At 48.3% G+C, this 17,962-nt stretch overlaps 1 protein-coding gene across 2 annotated transcripts; it reads left to right on the top strand.

Annotated features, from left to right (window-relative positions):
* Nucleotides 1-2,644: 2,644 nt before the first annotated feature.
* HINFP (histone H4 transcription factor) lies at nucleotides 2,645-12,767 on the top strand. Of its 2 annotated transcripts, none has more exons than XM_060017807.1 (10): nucleotides 2,645-2,709; nucleotides 7,288-7,487; nucleotides 8,972-9,201; nucleotides 9,492-9,603; nucleotides 9,783-9,935; nucleotides 10,462-10,539; nucleotides 10,626-10,746; nucleotides 10,833-10,971; nucleotides 11,069-11,193; nucleotides 11,716-12,767. In XM_060017807.1, the coding sequence occupies exons 2-10, from the start codon at nucleotides 7,298-7,300 to the stop codon at nucleotides 12,137-12,139; spliced, it is 1,572 nt and encodes a 523-aa protein (XP_059873790.1). In that variant the 5' UTR covers nucleotides 2,645-2,709; nucleotides 7,288-7,297; the 3' UTR covers nucleotides 12,140-12,767. The 2 variants fall into 2 exon arrangements, with proteins under 2 accessions (XP_059873790.1, XP_059873789.1); XM_060017806.1 differs by having other exon boundaries at nucleotides 2,709-3,151.
* Nucleotides 12,768-17,962: the final 5,195 nt, after the last annotated feature.

Genomic DNA, 17,962 nt, shown 5'->3' with positions numbered 1-17,962 from the left:
GGGATTTAAGAAAATGAACGCAAAACATAACCTAATTCACTTTATACTTTCAGAAGAGATCCACAGTTTTTGATGAGTATGAATTACGCTTTAAGATTTTCTGGCAGCCTTTTTTTTTTTTTTTTGCGGTACGCGGGCCTCTCACTGTTGTGGCCTCTCCCATTGCAGAGCACAGGCTCCAGATGCGCAGGCTCAGCGGCCATGGCTCACGGGCCTGGCCGCTACACGGCATGTGGGATCTTCCCGGACTGGGGCGGACTCTCAACCACTGCGCCACCAGGGAAGCCCTTTCTGGCAGCTTTTAAAGAACAAATATCAGGATGTGTCTTGAATTATCCAGCCAAAATTGTGTCTTGTTTTCAAGAGAAGCAGATTGAGATGGAAGTGACCTATGTTAGACAGCAATACACCGTTTCAAAATTTGGAAACATGCGTGGATTCCAGAGATGTCCTGAAATTTTTGCTCTCTATATATTGTTTGAGTCTACACAGCTCAGTGAATGGATTTTTCTTCATGAAATTGCTAAATTAAAGCTAAGGGCCATCTTTAATGGTGTAAATCTGAATTCAAATACAGTTGGCATTTTATGAAGTATTAATATACCTATGTGCTTTTGAATGGATAAAGTTGATAAAACATATTTTTGTTACTCTTGAATTATATTTTAAAATAGGGACAAAGTTTAATTCACTGTTTGTTGTTAGTAGCAAACTTCATGCACAAAATTCTGATTTTACTCTGTCTTTGCTATTTTTTAAAAGTATTTATTTATGTGGTTGCGCCGGGTCTTGGTTGCGACAGGCAGGCTCATTAATTGCAGCTACAGGGCTCCTTAGTTGCTGCCTGCATGTGGGATCTAGTTCCCTGACCAGGGATGGAAACCCGTCCCCCGGAATTGGGAGCTCAGAGTCTTATCCACTGTGCCACCAGTGAAGTCCCTGGCTTTGCTATTTTTTTTTTTTGCGGTACGCAGGCGCCTCACTGTTGTGTCCTCTCACATTGCGGAACACAGGCTCTGGATGCGCAGGCTCAGCGGCCATGGCTCACGGGCCCGGCTGCTCCGCGGCATGTGGGATCTTCCCGGACCGGGGCACGAACCCGTGTCCCCTGCATCGGCAGGCGGACTCTCAGCCACTGCGCCACCAGGGAAGCCCTGCTATTTTTAATGGCATCTTTAAGTTCATTTTATTTATGTTGAACATGTAAGGTGTTTTCTGATTATATAAATTATATAGGTTTATATTTAGGTTAGAAAATATAACGCAGTAAATATCAATCCCAATGAACTTTACTAAGGTACATAATTTTTAAACAAATATGTCTTGGACCCTTACTGAGTTTCAGCCACTAGGCTAAACAATGGGGTTATAAACGTGAAAAACACACGCAATCCCTGCCCTCTCTCACTGAACTGAGTCTAGTGCAGAATGCAGACACATAAATAGGCAAATACAATACCGCATGATAGAGCTGTAATGGGGAAATGCAGGAAAGGGATGTCCAGGAAGACTTCCAGGAAAAAGAAGCATCTTCGTTGAGACCAGAAGAATGAGTAGGAATCAAACATATGTGGGAAGGGGAGAAAGGGAAGATTATTCCAGGCAGAGGAAACAGCAAGTACAAGGCAGGGGAGGAAAGGCGGCTAGGTGTGGTGGAGAAACTGAAAGAAATGTGGGGGCTGGAGAGCAGAGAGTGAGTTCGAGAAGCACTCAAGACACGGTGGAGAGAAGTATGCAGGACCCAGATGCTGAACAGTCTAGAAAGCCTCAGTATGGTTTGGGGCTTTGTCCTGAGGACAACAGAATGACTTTGAGTGTTTAAAGCAGGGTGGTGGTTTGATCAGATTTGCTCTTTGTAAAGATCACTTGAGAGCTCCGTCGAGAATGGTTTGGAGGGAAGTACGAGTGCCCGCAGTGGAACCAGTTAGGTCAGTGTAGACATCCGGGATGGACGTTGTTAATGGACTAGAGAGGGGGCGGCGAACATCAAGAACGGGGGATGAACATGAGAGATCCTGTATTTAAGGGGGTAGCATTTACAGGACTTGGCAATGCATTGGATGCTACGTGTGAGGGAGGAATCAGCCATGACCGCCAGGTTTCTGACTTGAAGGAGTCATTCACTGAGCCTGGTGACACAGGAGGTGAGGTGTAGGGGAAAGAGATGCCACAAGGAATACTGATATTTAAGAAACAGTAAGATTAAGAAGGTGAAGCACCCCCAGTTCGGGCTGAGCGGGGCTTGCTGTGCTGGGCACGGAGCCTCGCATGCCTCCTCCTCCGCCTCCCCGGTCTCCTCCACCTGTTCCTCTGCCTCACCGCCCACGCGGCCAGATAGCTTGATAACCAACAGAAGGTCGGAGACCCCTCTCTGCGCTCAGCCCGAGCTCTGCGCATGCCCAGTGGGTGCCGTGGACCGAGCCTGCGCAGTTGGGGGAATTCGGGCCCTAGGGATCTCCGCTTGCGCCACGCTAGGAGAACCGCGGCGCCAGCAGCGGTACCTTTCCGCGCGTCCCGCCGCCCCTCACTCCCGCCCCTTCCGTGTTTTGGTCGCGCATGAGTTCCGTCAGTCGCAAGGGCGATTGGTTGTTAGAGGGATCCGAGAGCGGCGATTGGCTGTCGTTGGCCGTCGCTCAAGCGCCCTCCCGGAGACGGTGTGAGGTGGGCGAAGAGCAGGAGAGATCCCGGAGCAGACTAGACTGATCGACGGTAAGCTGCGGGTTCCGGGCTCTGCCGGGCAGCGTCGGGCTGGGCTTTGGGCTGGCAGCCGAGGCCAGGCTCTTCCCCGGTCGCTTAGGCGAGGCTCCCTCTTGCTGTTCGGCCACGCTGGTCTGCCTGGTGCCTGCAGCGCCTTGACCCCAACATCGACTCGAACCTCTCGTCTGGGGCTTCGCTGCCGCTGAGACACGGTCGCCGCCACGCCTTGGGGGAAGCCTGCGGGGCTGAGAGGGAGAGGTTTACCCGCCGGAACGGTCTTCTTCTTTCTCTCCGAACTCTACCTGTGCTCCAGGGGCCCGGTCCTCACCGCTTAGGGCAAGTCTTCCCTGCTTCGCCTGCCACTGGGATTTCTCCCTGTTCAGCTTTCCCCCATCCGGCGCTTTGTTTTGGTCGTTGTCTTAACACGTCAGAGTCTTATCTCTTCGACCACATTGTGAGTCCTTAGGAGGTTCCGGATCTGGGTCCCTCCTTTCTTGAACATCATTCAGGGTTCATTCGGTGTTTTGCGTTACAATTTATACTCAGGTATTTGCTGATTGCTTCTTACTATGACTCCTGATGAAAGGAAGGGTTAGGAATCCTTCGGGCTTTCCTTTTGTTGATCTTTTTGTAGAATTCGTGCTTAGATCATCTCATCCTTAGAAGCAAGGATACGAAGAGCCAACACTTGTTGAGTTGTGGCGGTGTGTTATGCTAGGCATTTTAATATCCATTATCTGGTTTAATCCATAAATCAGTTCAATGAGACAGGCATGATTATTCCCATGCTACATGGGAAACCCGGGCTTAAGTAACTTGCCTGAGGTCACATAGCTAGTAAATGTTGGAACTTTCTCATCAGATCTGTTGAATCCATCATCCACTGCTGTGATATTAGTATCCTGTTTCACATTTAAGGAAACAGGTTCAAAGAAGCTAGGTGATTTGTCCAAAAGTAAAGTAATAAGTTAACAGATTTACTTAAACATTAAAAGAGGTTGTAGTAGGTACGTGGTGGCCCTGCAGTTAGAACTGAACACAGCACAGACCAGGCTTTCTAGGAGCTCACAGCTTATTGGAGGAAACTGACAAAATAGCCACTCAATAAAACATGCTTTGGGTATTGTGTATTTGGATATGATGTTTGTGGGGAGGAAGGAATCAGACATGAAGAGGTAAGACAGTCTGATGTAGGAGGAGAACGGAGCCAAGCTCCCTGGCTTTGAAATCTGTCTCCATCATTTTCTAGCTTTGATCTTGGGTAAATTATTTAACCTTTCTGGGCCATTTCCTCATCTGCGAAGTGGGTAATAATGGTACCTACTTCAGTAGGGTTGTTGTGTTAATGAGTTTTTATACATATACTTAAAACAGTGCTTGGCATATAGTAGATAGTTAACAGGTGTTATATTTTTCTAGGCTGAGCAAACTCATTGAGACAGGAAGCTTGAGCCCAGGTCTTCTGACAGCTGGTCCAGCACCCTTTCCTTATACAGGTTGCCTCATTTGCATCCCTTGCCTACGGAAAGAGGAGTGGTGACCAAATAGTCACTTTGTCCTACAGCTTCCCAGGGTAGAAACAAGCAGCGTACAGGGAAAGAAAGTAAAGAACGCTGGGGGATGGTGAAAGAGGGATTCAGGGAGCTTTACCTAAATTTCAAGTCATTCTAGATATCTAGATAGCCTGCTTCCTGGGCCTTATCCACAGTCTAACAACAGGTATGTGTTTAGAATATTTGTGCTCAGCATTGTGCTGGACACAGTAGAGGGACACAGGCGTGATATGGTATCTGCTCAGAAGCAGCTAATATTGTCCAGTTGGGTAGATGAGAGTAGAACACAAAACAACCATGAGTGACCAAGGGCAGCAGAAAAAATAGGGTTGAGCTTTTCTGGTTTCAACTATGCTAACCATCAAACCGAAAGGCGAGAGTGATTTGAGGGGCGGGGTAGTTTAGGAACGCTTCCTGGGATATAATCATATCCCCACATTTATTGAGTTTCCCAAGAGTACAAAGCTCTGGGCTAATGCTGGGAATGAGAAGTGAAGAAGAGATGGGCTCTGCCCTGAGAAGCTCCTCATCTAGGGGACACGCATTCTGTTCCATTGTAACAGGTGGTTGGATGGAGGTGTGTACCGAGTGCTGTGGAGGCAGGAGGGGGGATATGTCAGCTGTACCTGGGTGAATTGGGAGAGGGGTCACCAAGCAGGGGGCATTTGGACTTGAAGCAAATGAGTAGAGGTTTCTCAGGCAGAGCGTTTTAGGAGAATGTAGTATGTTTAGGGACAAAGATTACTGACTCAGAGAGAAAGAGGGAGTAAATGGATAGGTGTGGGAGGAAGGGTACGACCTTTGGATTAGAATCAGGGCACTCTTACACCAAATGAAGTGAATGAAGTTTGGAAGAGGACTCAGCACAGGGCTGACACGTGGTAGGCCCTCATGTGTTAGTTCCCTTACCCAGCTCCTGGAGAAGTAAGTTGCGGCCAGTTGGAGAAGAGCCTTGCATGCTGTGCTAAGTGGACTTGATCCTGAAGGTAGTATAGGAGGTTTGGACTGCTATGTCTGACCTAGGAAGGCTTTCCCTACTTCTTCTACCCCCAAATTGTAAAAGTAGTCCACATTTTCTCCTAATAGGGCTTCACTATTAGTCTACCAAGAGTTCAGCAACCCCAAGTACTCACACCCCAGAGTGTCAAAGGTAGCTGGCTTCTTCTCAGAGGAGAGGCAAAGGCTGTGGATTTAAAAGGGGTTTCTTTGGTAAGCAGTTAGATATAGTAGGTTCTTACAGTTGTAGCTATGAAAGATGTTGTGCATTTTGTGTTTTCTGAGTTTTTTTCCTTAGTATGTAGTAAAGTTCTTTTTCAGAGTTCCCACCTGTTTCAGGAAGGCCAGCAGGAGCAATGCCCCCGCTCCCTCTCAGGTTACCACAGTGGGGACAGCAAGAATCAGTGAGAATCCTCAGGAAGAGGTGACCCTCAGGGGACAGAGTCAGGGCCTATTAGTGTCTTTTCTAACCCCAGAGATTTTGCTTGCAGTATCATCTGTCATTCTGTGGGTTTTTTTGTTTTTTTTAATTTTTTTTTATTTTTGGCTGCGTTGGGTCTTCGTTGCTGCTCACGGACTTTCTCTTAGCTGCGGCGAGCTGGGAGGGACACTTTTCTTTGTGGTGCGCAGGCTTCTCATTGCGGTGGCTTCTCTTGTTGCAGAGCACAGGCCCTAGAGCATGCGGGCTTCAGTAGTTGCAGCGCGTGGGCTCAGTAGTCGTGGCTATAGAGCTATAGCCACGCTATAGCTATAGGGCTATAAAGCGCAGGCTCAGTAGTTGTGGTGCAGGGGCTTAGTTGCTCTGCAGCATGTGGGATCTTCCCGGATCAGGGCTCCATCCCATGTCCTCTGCATTGGCAGGCAGATTCTTAACCACTAGAAGTCCCTGTGTTTTGCTTTAACGAGGGAAACTGTTCTTTTGTTGTTCCTCAAACTCTGTTCCTGGAAGCCCCACCAGAACTGGAGTGCTGAGTTAAGAGAGCATATTTCTAGGCCTAACCCAGCCTTCCCGGATCCAAACCTTTAGGGGAGGGGCTGGAAACCTCTGCATTTGTGTGCATATTAAAGTTTGAGAACCTTTAGTTTTTTTATTCAGCTTTCTTCAGCAAATATTTGTTACATGCCTAAGTGTGCCTAGCACTGTGTACACCCAGTATAAACTGGACAGGTAACCGCCTCTTACGTGAAGTGGAATCTGCACTGTTGTTCAGAGGATGTTAGGGCCATGGTGGAGTAAAGCACTGGATAGGTTAGGCAAAGGGAGTTTGTACGGCACTTTGTAAGTCTGGCAGGGGACTTACGATACAGTAAGAAATAAGGAGCTTCTAAGGTCATCTGTGTGCATAGGAAAGAATGTGGACTTTGGAGTCAGCCTCACCTGACCCGACCACACTAGTGTGTGATCTTGGTCAAACCAGTTAACCTCTCCAAGCCTTAGGCCCTTATCTACAAATGAAGTTAAAAATAGTGCTTACCTCATAGGGTGGTGTTGGTAATTAAATGACACAAGGCAAATGAAGTGCTTAGTAGGTGCTTGGCGTATAGTAAGTGTGAAATTAAAAGCAAAAGGGCTTGTTACTCCATTCTGAAGATGAGGATGTTCAGGAGTAGAAGGGTTAAGTTACTTGGCCAGGGTCTCACAGCTAAGTAGGTGGTGGACAGAGGCGTCTGGATTTGAACCCTGGGTCATTCCCCAAAGCCTTCTTTTTGAACCTGAGCATTGTTCTGCTTCCTGTAGGAGTAATTCCTTCTTGGCGGGTTGCTCTGAAGCTCCTTGAAAAAATGTCTGTTGAAGTTGTTAGCTTAGAGCCTGGCACATGCTCAGTAATGTTAGTTTGTATTCTCCTTTCCCAAGAACAGCAGACAGCTTCCAGGGGTTTACGGAACTGCTACTCTGTCCTTATTGAAAAAGCATGGAGTTTGTCACGGGCCACTGGAAAATGTCTTCTGGGTCTAGGCCGGCTGCCCGCCCAGCTGCTTACGCCCAACAGCACTTGGGTGGAATCCTGGCAGCTGCTGATTTCTTCCTCCCCCTCTATAGGGTGAAGGCCATGCCGCCCCCTGGGAAAGTTCCTCGGAAGGAGAACCTGGGGCTACAGTGTGAGTGGGGGTCCTGCTCCTTTGTGTGCTCAGCCATGGAGGAGTTCTGCGAGCACGTCACTCAGCACCTGCAGCAGCACCTGCAGGGCTCCGGGGAGGAGGAGGAGGAGGAGGAGGAGGAGGAGGAGGAGGACCCGCTGGGTAAGGAAACAGGACACAGCAGGGGAAAGAGCTTGAGGGTTGGTGGAAAAGCTGATTTTCCTTGCTGCACAGGGGGAAGGCAGCCGGCAAGAGTGGTGGTTTATTTTCCTAATTGTGCTTTTTTTTTGCTTTGTTTATAAAAGCACTGTAGACTCATTACAGAAAACTCATTCAACAAGGATATATGGAATGAATCTGCCATCCTGCCATCAAAAGTCAATTACTGGGCTCCCCTGGTGGCGCAGTGGTTGGGAGTCCGTCTGCCGATGCGGGGGACGCGGGTTCGTGCCCCGGTCTGGGAAGATCCCACATGCCGTGGAGCGGCTGGGCCCGTGAGCCATGGCCACTGGGCCTGCGCGTCCGGAGCCTGTGCTCCGCAATGGGAGAGGCCACAACAGTGAGAGGCCCGCATACCGCATCTCTCTGCATGTGTATACATAAATTAGATAGATATGATTTTATTTTTTTGAAAAGGATCATATTGTACAAGCTGTTGGCAAGCTGCTTTTTTCACTCTCTGGTAGTGTCTTTCAATTTTTTTTTTTTTTTTTTTACTGTGACCACCAGTTAGGAATACATCTTACTTATATCACAACCCTGTACACAAAAGTTAAAAAATACTAAAAACAATACTTGCCTTTATTAAATTCTCTCTGAATTGTTCTATCTTATTCTCTTTCATTAAAAAAAAGTGTGATTTGCAGTCCCCTAAACTGATTTCACTACCCACTAATGGGTCACAACACAGTTTGAAAAACTCTGTTCTACAGAAGGTATAGAGACACCTCTCCTTCCCCCACCTCAAATTCTGTTTTGAGTCTAGTGACTGCGGACTATAACTCATAGCTTCAAAAGTCAAGTAATATTTATACAGAAGAGAAATTAGGGGATTATTTTTAAAAATATCTACTTTTCAAAACAAGTAAACCCTTATAAAGCAGTGGAAATTTGGTGCTTAGACAGATGCTAGAGAGACAGGAAGTGGAATTGAATAGTCCTAGGGAATAGTCCATCCTGGGGAAGGCCGATCTTGGGCAGCATATGGGGGAAAGAAGGACTTGCGGTTTGACAGGAAGGAGTGGGAGGTGTCTCAGGTTCTCGGGAACAGCAGAAACTCGGAGCCACTGTAGCAAATGCCAGCCACACCTGCTGTCTCTGAGTCACTGGCACTGGGACATGCACACACTGTCCCCCTACCTAGACCGCACTTCCCCTCCACCTGGTTGCAGTCTAATATTTATACATGTGATTATTTGATGTTTTTTTTCTCCCTGACTGAAAGCTGTACGAGGACAAAGACTGGGACTCTTTTTTACTCGTCGTTGTATCCCTGGTGCCTGGCACACAGTTAGTGGTCATTAAATACTAGTATTTGCTGAGTGAATTCCTGGCATACCAGGTCAGTCTGGCATCCTCCCTTGCTGCTAAGTGGACGGAGAGCTCTGGAAAGTATCAGACTCTTCCTTCTAAACCCCTTTTTGCAGAGGAAGAATTCTCCTGCTTGTGGCAGGAGTGCGGCTTTTGTTCTCTGGACAGTTCTGCTGATCTTGTGCGCCATGTCTACTTCCACTGCTACCACACCAAGCTGAAACAGTGCGGGCTGCAGGCCCTGCAGAGCCAGGCCGACCTCAGCCCCTGCGTCCTGGACTTCCAGAGCCGCAACCTCATCCCTGACATCCCTGACCACTTCCTGTGTCTGTGGGAACACTGTGAGGTCAGCAGGCAGAGCCAGTAATAGGGGTGGAGGGAAGTTGGGGATCTCAACTAAAGATGCCTTGACCCTCTCAGGAGGAGGAGTTGTGGCTCGTGGGCTTTCAGGGATGCCCTGTATTCCTGAGGTTCCCGCTAGCAGCCCTCCTACATTTCTGGGTAGCCCCCTTGCTCAAACTTTCCTATCCCCACCAAGTTAATTTGGGAGAGAGCCGAGAAGCCCCCTTTGGACACCTAGGGGTAAGAGTCCCTCCACCCACCCTCAGTCCTTACCCCAAGTTGCTCCTGGCACAGAGCTCCTTCGACAATCCCGAGTGGTTCTATCGGCATGTGGAAGCGCACAGCCTGTGCTGTGAATACCAGGCAGTCGGCAAGGACAACCACGTGGTGCTGTGTGGCTGGAAAGGTAGGGCCACTCTTTAATTTCTGACCTCTAAAGAAACCTTGGGGTTGCTAAGGGGCCAGGGCAGCTAGGGGTGGGACCAGTCCTGCAGGGCAAGGTTGGCTGCTGACTGGAGAGACGTGGGGGTACCAGAGCCTACTCTGAGGGTTTGTAGCTGGACCTGACTGGACCTTCCTTCCCAGGCTGTACGTGCACCTTCAAGGACCGCTTTAAGCTTCGAGAGCACCTCCGTAGCCATACCCAGGAGAAGGTGGTGGCCTGCCCCACCTGCGGGGGCATGTTTGCCAACAACACCAAGTTCTTAGATCACATCCGTCGCCAGACCTCGTTGGATCGTAAGCGGTCGGAGCAGGGGCATGGGTGCAGGCTTGGAGTGGAGGTCGGGGGCACATTCCCAGGAGAGGGGACCCCTGAAGGTATCTGCAAGTTGGCTGCGTCTACCTTAAGGGCTCAGTCACCTACCACAGTCTCTGCTGATAGAGACTCATTAGACGTTGTTATTCCATGCTTACTGTGTGCCACAGCTCTTATCTCAGTGAATCCTAGCAGCAGCCCCATGAGGTAGGCCTCTTGTCCACGCTTTTGGCAGATGAGGAAACTGAGGCTCAGAGAGGTTAAATCGCTTACCTGAGATCACACAGCTAGTAAGTGGTCAAGCCGGAATTCTAATTCAGCTTCTCAACTCCAAGTCCCATGCTCTTTCTGTGATACTATGTCCGTCCATAGTTCCCTAAGCTCCCCGCTCCTCCTCTGGTGGTTCCCTTCTGCCTGGGATGGTTCCCCTCTCCCAGCTTGCTCTCCTCTCTGTGCCTCTCCACCATCCCTCACAACCCACCCTCTCTTCTGCCCGCCCCACCACAGAGCAACACTTCCAGTGCTCTCACTGTTCCAAGAGATTTGCCACGGAGCGGCTGCTGCGGGACCACATGCGTAACCATGGTGAGTAGCTGGCCACGCCTCTCGTCCCGGCCCACCCTCCAAGCTTCCACTAGCCCTCGGATCACAGCCTCCTCTCTGCTCCTCAGTGAACCACTACAAGTGCCCTCTGTGCGACATGACCTGCCCACTGCCATCCTCCCTCCGAAACCACATGCGCTTTCGCCACAGCGAGGACCGACCCTTTAAATGTGACTATTGTGACTACAGGTAAAGGGAAACGGGGACTGGAAATCAGAAAACTTGTGTTTCAGGGTCCCCCATGCCCTCTGACCCCTCCTGACCTCTCTCGGCAGCTGCAAGAATCTGATCGACCTCCGGAAGCACCTGGATACCCATAGCAAGGAGCCAGCCTACAGGTGTGATTTCGAGAACTGCACCTTCAGTGCCCGGTCGCTCTGCTCTATCAAGTCCCATTACCGAAAAGTGCATGAAGTGAGTGGGGCTGATGGTGGGGAAGGGCCAGCAGAAGTGTCGGGGAGCCTGGGGTTCAGGGGGAATCTAGCCTCACTCTCCCTCCCCTCCCCCCCAGGGAGACTCAGAGCCGAGATACAGATGCCATGTGTGTGACAAATGCTTCACGAGGGGCAACAACCTCACCGTGCACCTTCGCAAGAAACATCAGTTCAAGTGGCCCTCAGGGCACCCCCGTTTTCGGTATGCTCCTCCCAGATTCCCACACTTTTTCTTCATACCTTTTAACAATTTAGAGACCTTGAATTTGATGGTGCTTTGATGTCCACCATCTCCATTTAGGTTCAAGGAACCTCGAGAATAGTGGTGGGGCAAAGATTATTTTTCTGATTTTTGAATTCAAGGTACGATGCCAAAAACAGTAAATGGCGCCCAAAGCCCTGTAGCCGGAACCAGGGTGTGAGCCCAAGGGTCCTAATCTGTAGCTCCATGGCCTGCTCATAAATCCTTTGACAACACTACTGTCCAGTACAGATAATTCCTCCCTCTCCCCTTCCCTCCCCTCCCTTTCCTTTTTGAGTAATGATCCTTCTTGCCTTTTCTTCTAAATATTCCAATAAAGACCTCTTTTGTCTTTTACCTCCATCACTTAGAATCCCAGAGCTGCTGCTTTCCCCCATATTTGTCCCTTACCTCGCCAATCTCCAGGCCGTTTCTGCCTCCCCCTGCCCTTGTTTGCTGCCCTCTGTGCTCCTCCTTCACCAGGTACAAGGAGCATGAAGACGGCTACATGCGGCTGCAGCTGGTTCGCTATGAGAGTGTAGAGCTGACACAGCAATTGCTGCGGCAGCCACCAGAGGGATCGGGCCTGGGAGCATCACTGAATGAGAGCAGCCTGCAGGGCATCATTCTAGAAACAGTGCCAGGGGAGCCAGGACCCCAGGAAGAGGCTGAAGAGGAAGAGGAAGGTGGGGGTGGTGAGGGGACAGCCCTCTCGGCCTCTCAGGACACTTCTAGCTCTGTCATCCACGTGGTGAATCAGACCAGCGCCCAAGGTGAGCGAGAGATTGTCTACTATGTGCTGTCTGAAGCCCCGGGAGAGCCACCTCCAGCCTCTGAGCCCCGCTCCGGGGGCGTCATGGAAGAGCTTCAGGGAGTAGCTGAGGAGCCACAAGTCCAGATAGTGTGAAGGCTGCAGACCCTGACCGTTGCTGCCCCAGACCCCAGCTGGGGTTTGAGCCGGGCTGGTGGCAGTGCCCCTAGTGGGCAGCCCTTGCCAATGGATGCCTTGAGGAGTGGTGCTGAGAGCGGTGCGGTCCACTCTGGACCCGGCTTGCATCATTCGGCAGACTGAGGGACTTCCCTTTTGTGCCAGGCCACATTCTGTGGGGATCCTGAGGAGTTTGGATCCTTTGGGGGGGCACCCTGGTTGTGTGTGTTCTTGTAGAGGGGGCTAGTGTCAGGCTTAACCCTAACCCCCAGACGTGCTAGAAGAGTGATTGAAATCCATAATCAACTCACATCCATTCCTGTCTTTAGGGGTCCTTAGGCCCGGGGGTGACATGTAACTGATCCCTGCAAGGGCCCTTTCCTCACAACCAGCCAAGGCATTTCCCTCTAAATGGTTCCTCCTGCAAACCCCAAGGACTTTCATGGTCATCCTCAGGGATGGGATTGGAGGCACTGAGTATGTGCGTAACAATTGTTTTTGGTAATAAAAGAAACACTTGGGCCATTACTCACTTCTTCTTCCTTATGTTTGGTGGTATTAACTAGATAATGAGGAGATACAGCTGCCCAGAAGAGGAGCTGAATAATTAGGAGCTGAATAAACCCCTTTTAGTGACTGGGGTTTGTTTTGTTTTGAACTGTCCTCTTGTTCCCTGCCCCCCTCCCCCGCACCCCACCTTTGGTGAAACTTCTCCATTTCTTCTTGGAACATCTACCATCTCTATAGAGGTCCCAGGCATAGGCCAGGAGTGGGCAGTAGAACACTCTAGGACGGACGAGTGGGGCTTGCCAGGAAGCCAGAGCACCCAGGCCGGCCCCACGCTCTGAGTGCTGGTTAGAAGCCAGCGCCTCTGGGTTGGGGGTTCTTTACCTGTGGAGCTGTGGGACTAAGAAGGAGGCTTAGGGCGGAGGGTGGATGTGGAAGCCCTAGGGAATAGCAGGTACTGGGGGTCCAGGAGCCAAGTTAGAAAGTTGTGTATCTGAATGTGCATTTTCCTGAGGAAAGGGGTCTGTTTTTTCAGTAGATCCTCAAGGGGTTGGAACCCTCCTAAACAAGAACCATTTTTTTAGGCCTGTCCAGTCACATCTTAGTGCTCTGTGTCGTTCTTAGGGTCTCTGCCACTCTCAGGGGGTCAGGGAAGTACTCTCAGGGGTCTTGGATGGGCAGGAAGCTGCCCCCAAAGTGTTGTTTTAACATTTTTTAAAAAGGACTAATTCTTACTACAAGAACTGTGTGCCTATTGCTGAAAGAATTAGGAAAGAGAAGTCTCCTCATTAATTCCATCAGCCATTTACTGAGTTCTTCCTATAGTCCGGGTTTTGTGACAGGTGCTAAGGATACAAAATGGATAAACTCAGGCAGGATCTGCCCCGGAGGGACTTGCAGTACAAAGGCGAGGAAAGACCTAAATGGAGTGAGGTAAGTGAGAGGCCTGTCAGGAGTGAGTGGAGTGAGAGGCCTGTCAGGGTTCATTGAGGAGGCTCAAAGCAGGAGCTGACAGTATTACTTGGCCAAGGGATCAAGAAGGGCTCTGTCAAGGAAACAACTAGAGCTACCATCTACAAAGGGGTGGCCGGTTTTTTCCGAGCAGAGGAGACTAGGTCTGTAAACGAATCTAAAGGGGTACTTTGTGGTCTGCAGCACAGAGGGCAGTGGGTTGTGGAGAGAGACAAGACTGGGAAGGAAGGCGAAGCCGCCCAGAAGGACTGCATCAAGTTTTAGAACGGTGATTCTGCCAGTGATGGGGAGTGAGAGAGCAGGCAGATGCAAGTTAGGGGGCTGCTGCTGCAGGAATTCAGGCAAGAAATAATGAGGGCTTTAAGGTCAAGTCAATGTAGATGTTCACTTCGCCTCTGCAAGAGCCCCTTCAAGAAATAGCAACATGTTCTCTAACACCATATACGAAAATAATCTCAAAATGGTAAAAGACCTAAATGTAAGACTGGAAACCATAAAACTCCTAGAGGAAAACATAGGCAGAACACTCTTTGACATAAATTGTAGCAATATTTTTTTGGATCTGTCCTAAGGCATAGGAAATAAAAGCAGAAGTAAACAAATGGGACCTAAATAAACATAAAAGTTTCTGCACAGAAAAGGAGACCATAAACGAAATGAAAAGACAACCTACAGAATGGGAGAAAATATTTGCAAATGATATGACCAATAGGGGATTAACATCCAAAATATATAAACAGCTCATACAACTCAACGTCAAAAAAACAAACTGACTAGAAATTGGGCAGAAGAACTGAAGAGACATTTTTCCAAAGAGGACATGCAGATGGCCAACAGGCATATGAAAATATGCTCAACATGGCTAATCATCAGGGAAATGCAAATCAAAACCACAATGAGATATCACCTCACGCCTGTCAGAATGGCTGGCATCAAAAAGAACACAAAGAACATGTTGGTGAGGATGTGGAGAAAACAGTACACTGTTGGTGGGAATGTAAGTTAGTGCAGCCACTGTGGAAAACAATATAGAGGTTTCTCAAAAAACTAAAAATAGAACCACCATACCATCCAGCAATTCCACCCCTGGGTATATATCCGAAAAAAACACAAACTAATTTGAAAAGATACGTGTACCCCAATGTTCATAGCAGCATTATTTACAATTGCCAAGTATGGAAGCAACCTAAGTGCTCATCAACAGATGAATGAATAAAGATGATGTGGTATATATATACAGTGGAATACTACTCAGCCATATAACAGAATGAAATTTTGCCATTTGCAACAATAAGGATGGACTTGAAGGATATTATGCTAAGTGAAATAGGTCAGACAGAAAGATAAATACTGTATGATATCACTTATTTGTGGAATCTAAAAAATACAACAAGCTAGTGAATGTAACAGAAAAGAAAGAGACAGATATAGAGAATAAAGTAATGGGTACTAGTGAGGAGAGGGAAGGGGAGGGACAAGATAGGGTTAGGGGGTTGGGAAGTACAAACTATAATGTATGAAATAAGCTACAAGGATATACTGTACAACATAGGGAATATAGCCAATATTTTATAATAACTAAATGGAGTATAAACTTTAAAAATTGTGAATCACTATATTGTACACCTGTAACATATAATATTGCACTTCAACTATACTTCAATAAAAAATAAATAGTTTTAAAAAGAAAGCAGGACTTCCCTGGTGGCACAGTGGTTAAGAATCCGCCTGCCAATGCAGGGGACACGGGTTCAATCCCTGGTCCAGGAAGATCTCACATGCTGCAGAGCAACTAAGCCCATGCACCACAACTACTGATCCTGCGCTCTAAAGCCCATGAGCCACGACTACTGAGGCCGCACGCCTAGAGCCCGCGCTCCGGAACAAGAGAAGCCACTGCAATGAGAAGCCCGCACACCGCAACGAAGAGTAGCCCCCACTCACCGCGACTAGAGAAAACCTGTGCACAGCAACGAAGACCCAATGCAGCCAAAAATAAATAAATGAATAGATAATTTTATATATATGTAAAAAAAGGCATTGAGAAAGATTTTTCTTATTTTTGTTTTAAATGGCAACATGGAGGAGAGAGGAAACGCAAGTGAAGACTTCCATAAGCAAAGCCACTGAATCTCCAGGCTCACGCCTCTAGGATCCTGTATCAATTTCAGCACCCACACCCTGTCCTTCCACTAAACAAGTATAATTCTGCTCCCCCATCAGGCCTTCGGGTAACTGAAGACAACGGAGGCTTCTTCGGGCTAAGCGCCCTCAGTTTCTTCTAAACCTGTGTCGTGTAGTTTGGAGTCCCCTCTCCACCCCCGTGTCCTTGGGGCCTCTAGTTTTGGTGGTTACACCGTGCTCTCAGTTTAGTATGAAGCCGCTGCCCTCGGAAGCCCCTAAGCCTTTACATGTTCTGTTATTGCCCAAGCTGTGCTTCTTCACTTTAGATGTTTGCAGTGGTTATCTTGGACCCAACAGCAAGCCCTCGTGTTTATCCTCATTAAATTTTGACCTGTGAGACTCGGTGGACAACTGTCTCCAAGTGGTAGTTTAAAAGGTTGAATAGAACAGGGCCAGAGGCAGACCCCAAGGGCAAGTCATTAGAGGCCTTTCTCCCAGTCTAGGCGAGATGAAGCCTAAAGGCTCTGAACCCCGATAAGACTGTGGTGCCCCATTCTCCGTGTATAATTCAAAATGAAAATATTAAACCCGGAAGCAACTACAAGTAAGTACATGATTATACTTTCAAAATATATATTTATAAACTATCAAATTCTGGTCTCAATTTTTTTCTTTCATTTTTTGGGTGCCCTTGGTTTGCTGGTGTTCTAAGCAGTGGCTGGGGCTGCCCCTTGAGGGATTTCTCCAGCATTACTGATGCCATTCATTCCTCAGCTGAGCAGTGCCTTCAGGATCAGGCCAGCACCCCGTGAAAAGGGCCTTCCCTACCAGTCATACCAGTGACACCCACACCAAATCCCATTGCTCGGTCTGGACCATGGGGAGTGCAGGAGACATTTTGACCTGCTACCATGTGATTCCAGTTCTCCAGGAGGAGGGGATCCTGGGCTCTGTGTGTGTGCGTTAGAAAGCGCCGGACCGGAGAAAGGGGTTATTGAGTCTAAGCAGCGAGAGGCCTGTGGAAGAATATAGAGGCTGGGGGTGGGTGACAGCAGGTCCCTGGAGGGAGGAGGGTGCCAGTACTAATTCGATTGCCTTAAAATTTCATCTAGAGTCAGACATCATGGTGCCTGAAGATTAAGGAGATACCCTGTCTTACTCTTCTCAAAGGGGTGGCGGTAGGAAGAGAGGGCAGGTGGCCCAGGAGTGTGGAAGCTGATGCTTCATTTTTCTTAATTAGGGCAAGTCCATAACCTCACACAAGAGCACAGAAGAGCTGAGTGGGTAGAAAAGAGAAATGATTCTCCAAGATGAGAAGAGGGAAGAATAGTCATGGGGAATCAAGTCATTTCTGTGAGATTGTGACCTAGTGAATATAGGCTCCCAATGAATGAATGAATTTGCTCAAGATCAGGAATCCCACGGTGCACTTTGCGAATGAGGAGCATACTCATTTCATGTACAGTAGCAGAGGGGTTTGAGGCTGAGAGGGAAGGTAGGGGGAGATTGTGAAAACTTTTCATAGCATGCTAAATAGCTTGAATTTCTTGACTGAGCAAGGAATATGGAGGACAAGTAGATAGACAAAGCTTGGAAAGTAATGGAGACATCCCTTGGAGTAGAGGGAAGGCAGGATGGGAGGGGATGTGAATTTAGTTTGTAGGAGGTGTAAGGTGTGAGAGGGATTTCATGCCTGGCAGTCTCTATTTCCTTGATAGAGTAGGGATGAATGTTGTTGAGGGATAATTTGTTGGATTAAGGAGATTTATAACAACTGTCAAGTTTTAGAAATGCCATTTATAGATATAGGAGTGAGATAGATCACCTAACAACTCAGCAGAGGCGGAAGACCAAGATCAGGCAGTGGCAACCTCAACACAACCAGACACTTATGTAGCAGATACCAGCACCCCCGGAGCAAAAGCAGAAGACAGACCACTGGGTTGATCCTTGGCCATGGCTTGTCTGCTTGGACATGAATTGCCTAGGGTCAAGGAGCAGGGGTAATTAGAGCATCCAGAGAAGGATCGTGAGTTCAAAACTGGGCAGGGAGGCCCTAGGAGACTAGTTAGAATCAAATACAGTGAGCCTCTGAAGATCAGAGGGCAGGAGGGAAAGGCGGTCAGAAAAGGGACATTTTTAAAGTATTTTTTTAATTGAAGTATAGTTTCTTTTATAATTAATTAATTAATTAATTAA

The sequence above is a fragment of the Delphinus delphis genome, chromosome 8 (assembly GCF_949987515.2).
Source record: "Delphinus delphis chromosome 8, mDelDel1.2, whole genome shotgun sequence".
Classification (NCBI taxonomy): domain Eukaryota; kingdom Metazoa; phylum Chordata; class Mammalia; order Artiodactyla; family Delphinidae; genus Delphinus; species Delphinus delphis.
Note: the sequence above shows the minus strand (reverse complement) of the source record. Positions and strands in the feature narration are given on the sequence as shown.

Excerpts from the sequence above, each read along its gene's own strand:
- HINFP (XM_060017807.1), top strand. The coding sequence starts at position 7,298 with ATGCCGCCCCCTGGGAAAGTTCCTCGGAAGGAGAACCTGGGGCTACAG. Across the intron at positions 9,604-9,782 it reads GGTGCTGTGTGGCTGGAAAG|GCTGTACGTGCACCTTCAAG; the intron begins GTAGGGCCACTC and ends CTTCCTTCCCAG. Across the intron at positions 10,540-10,625 it reads GGACCACATGCGTAACCATG|TGAACCACTACAAGTGCCCT; the intron begins GTGAGTAGCTGG and ends TCTGCTCCTCAG.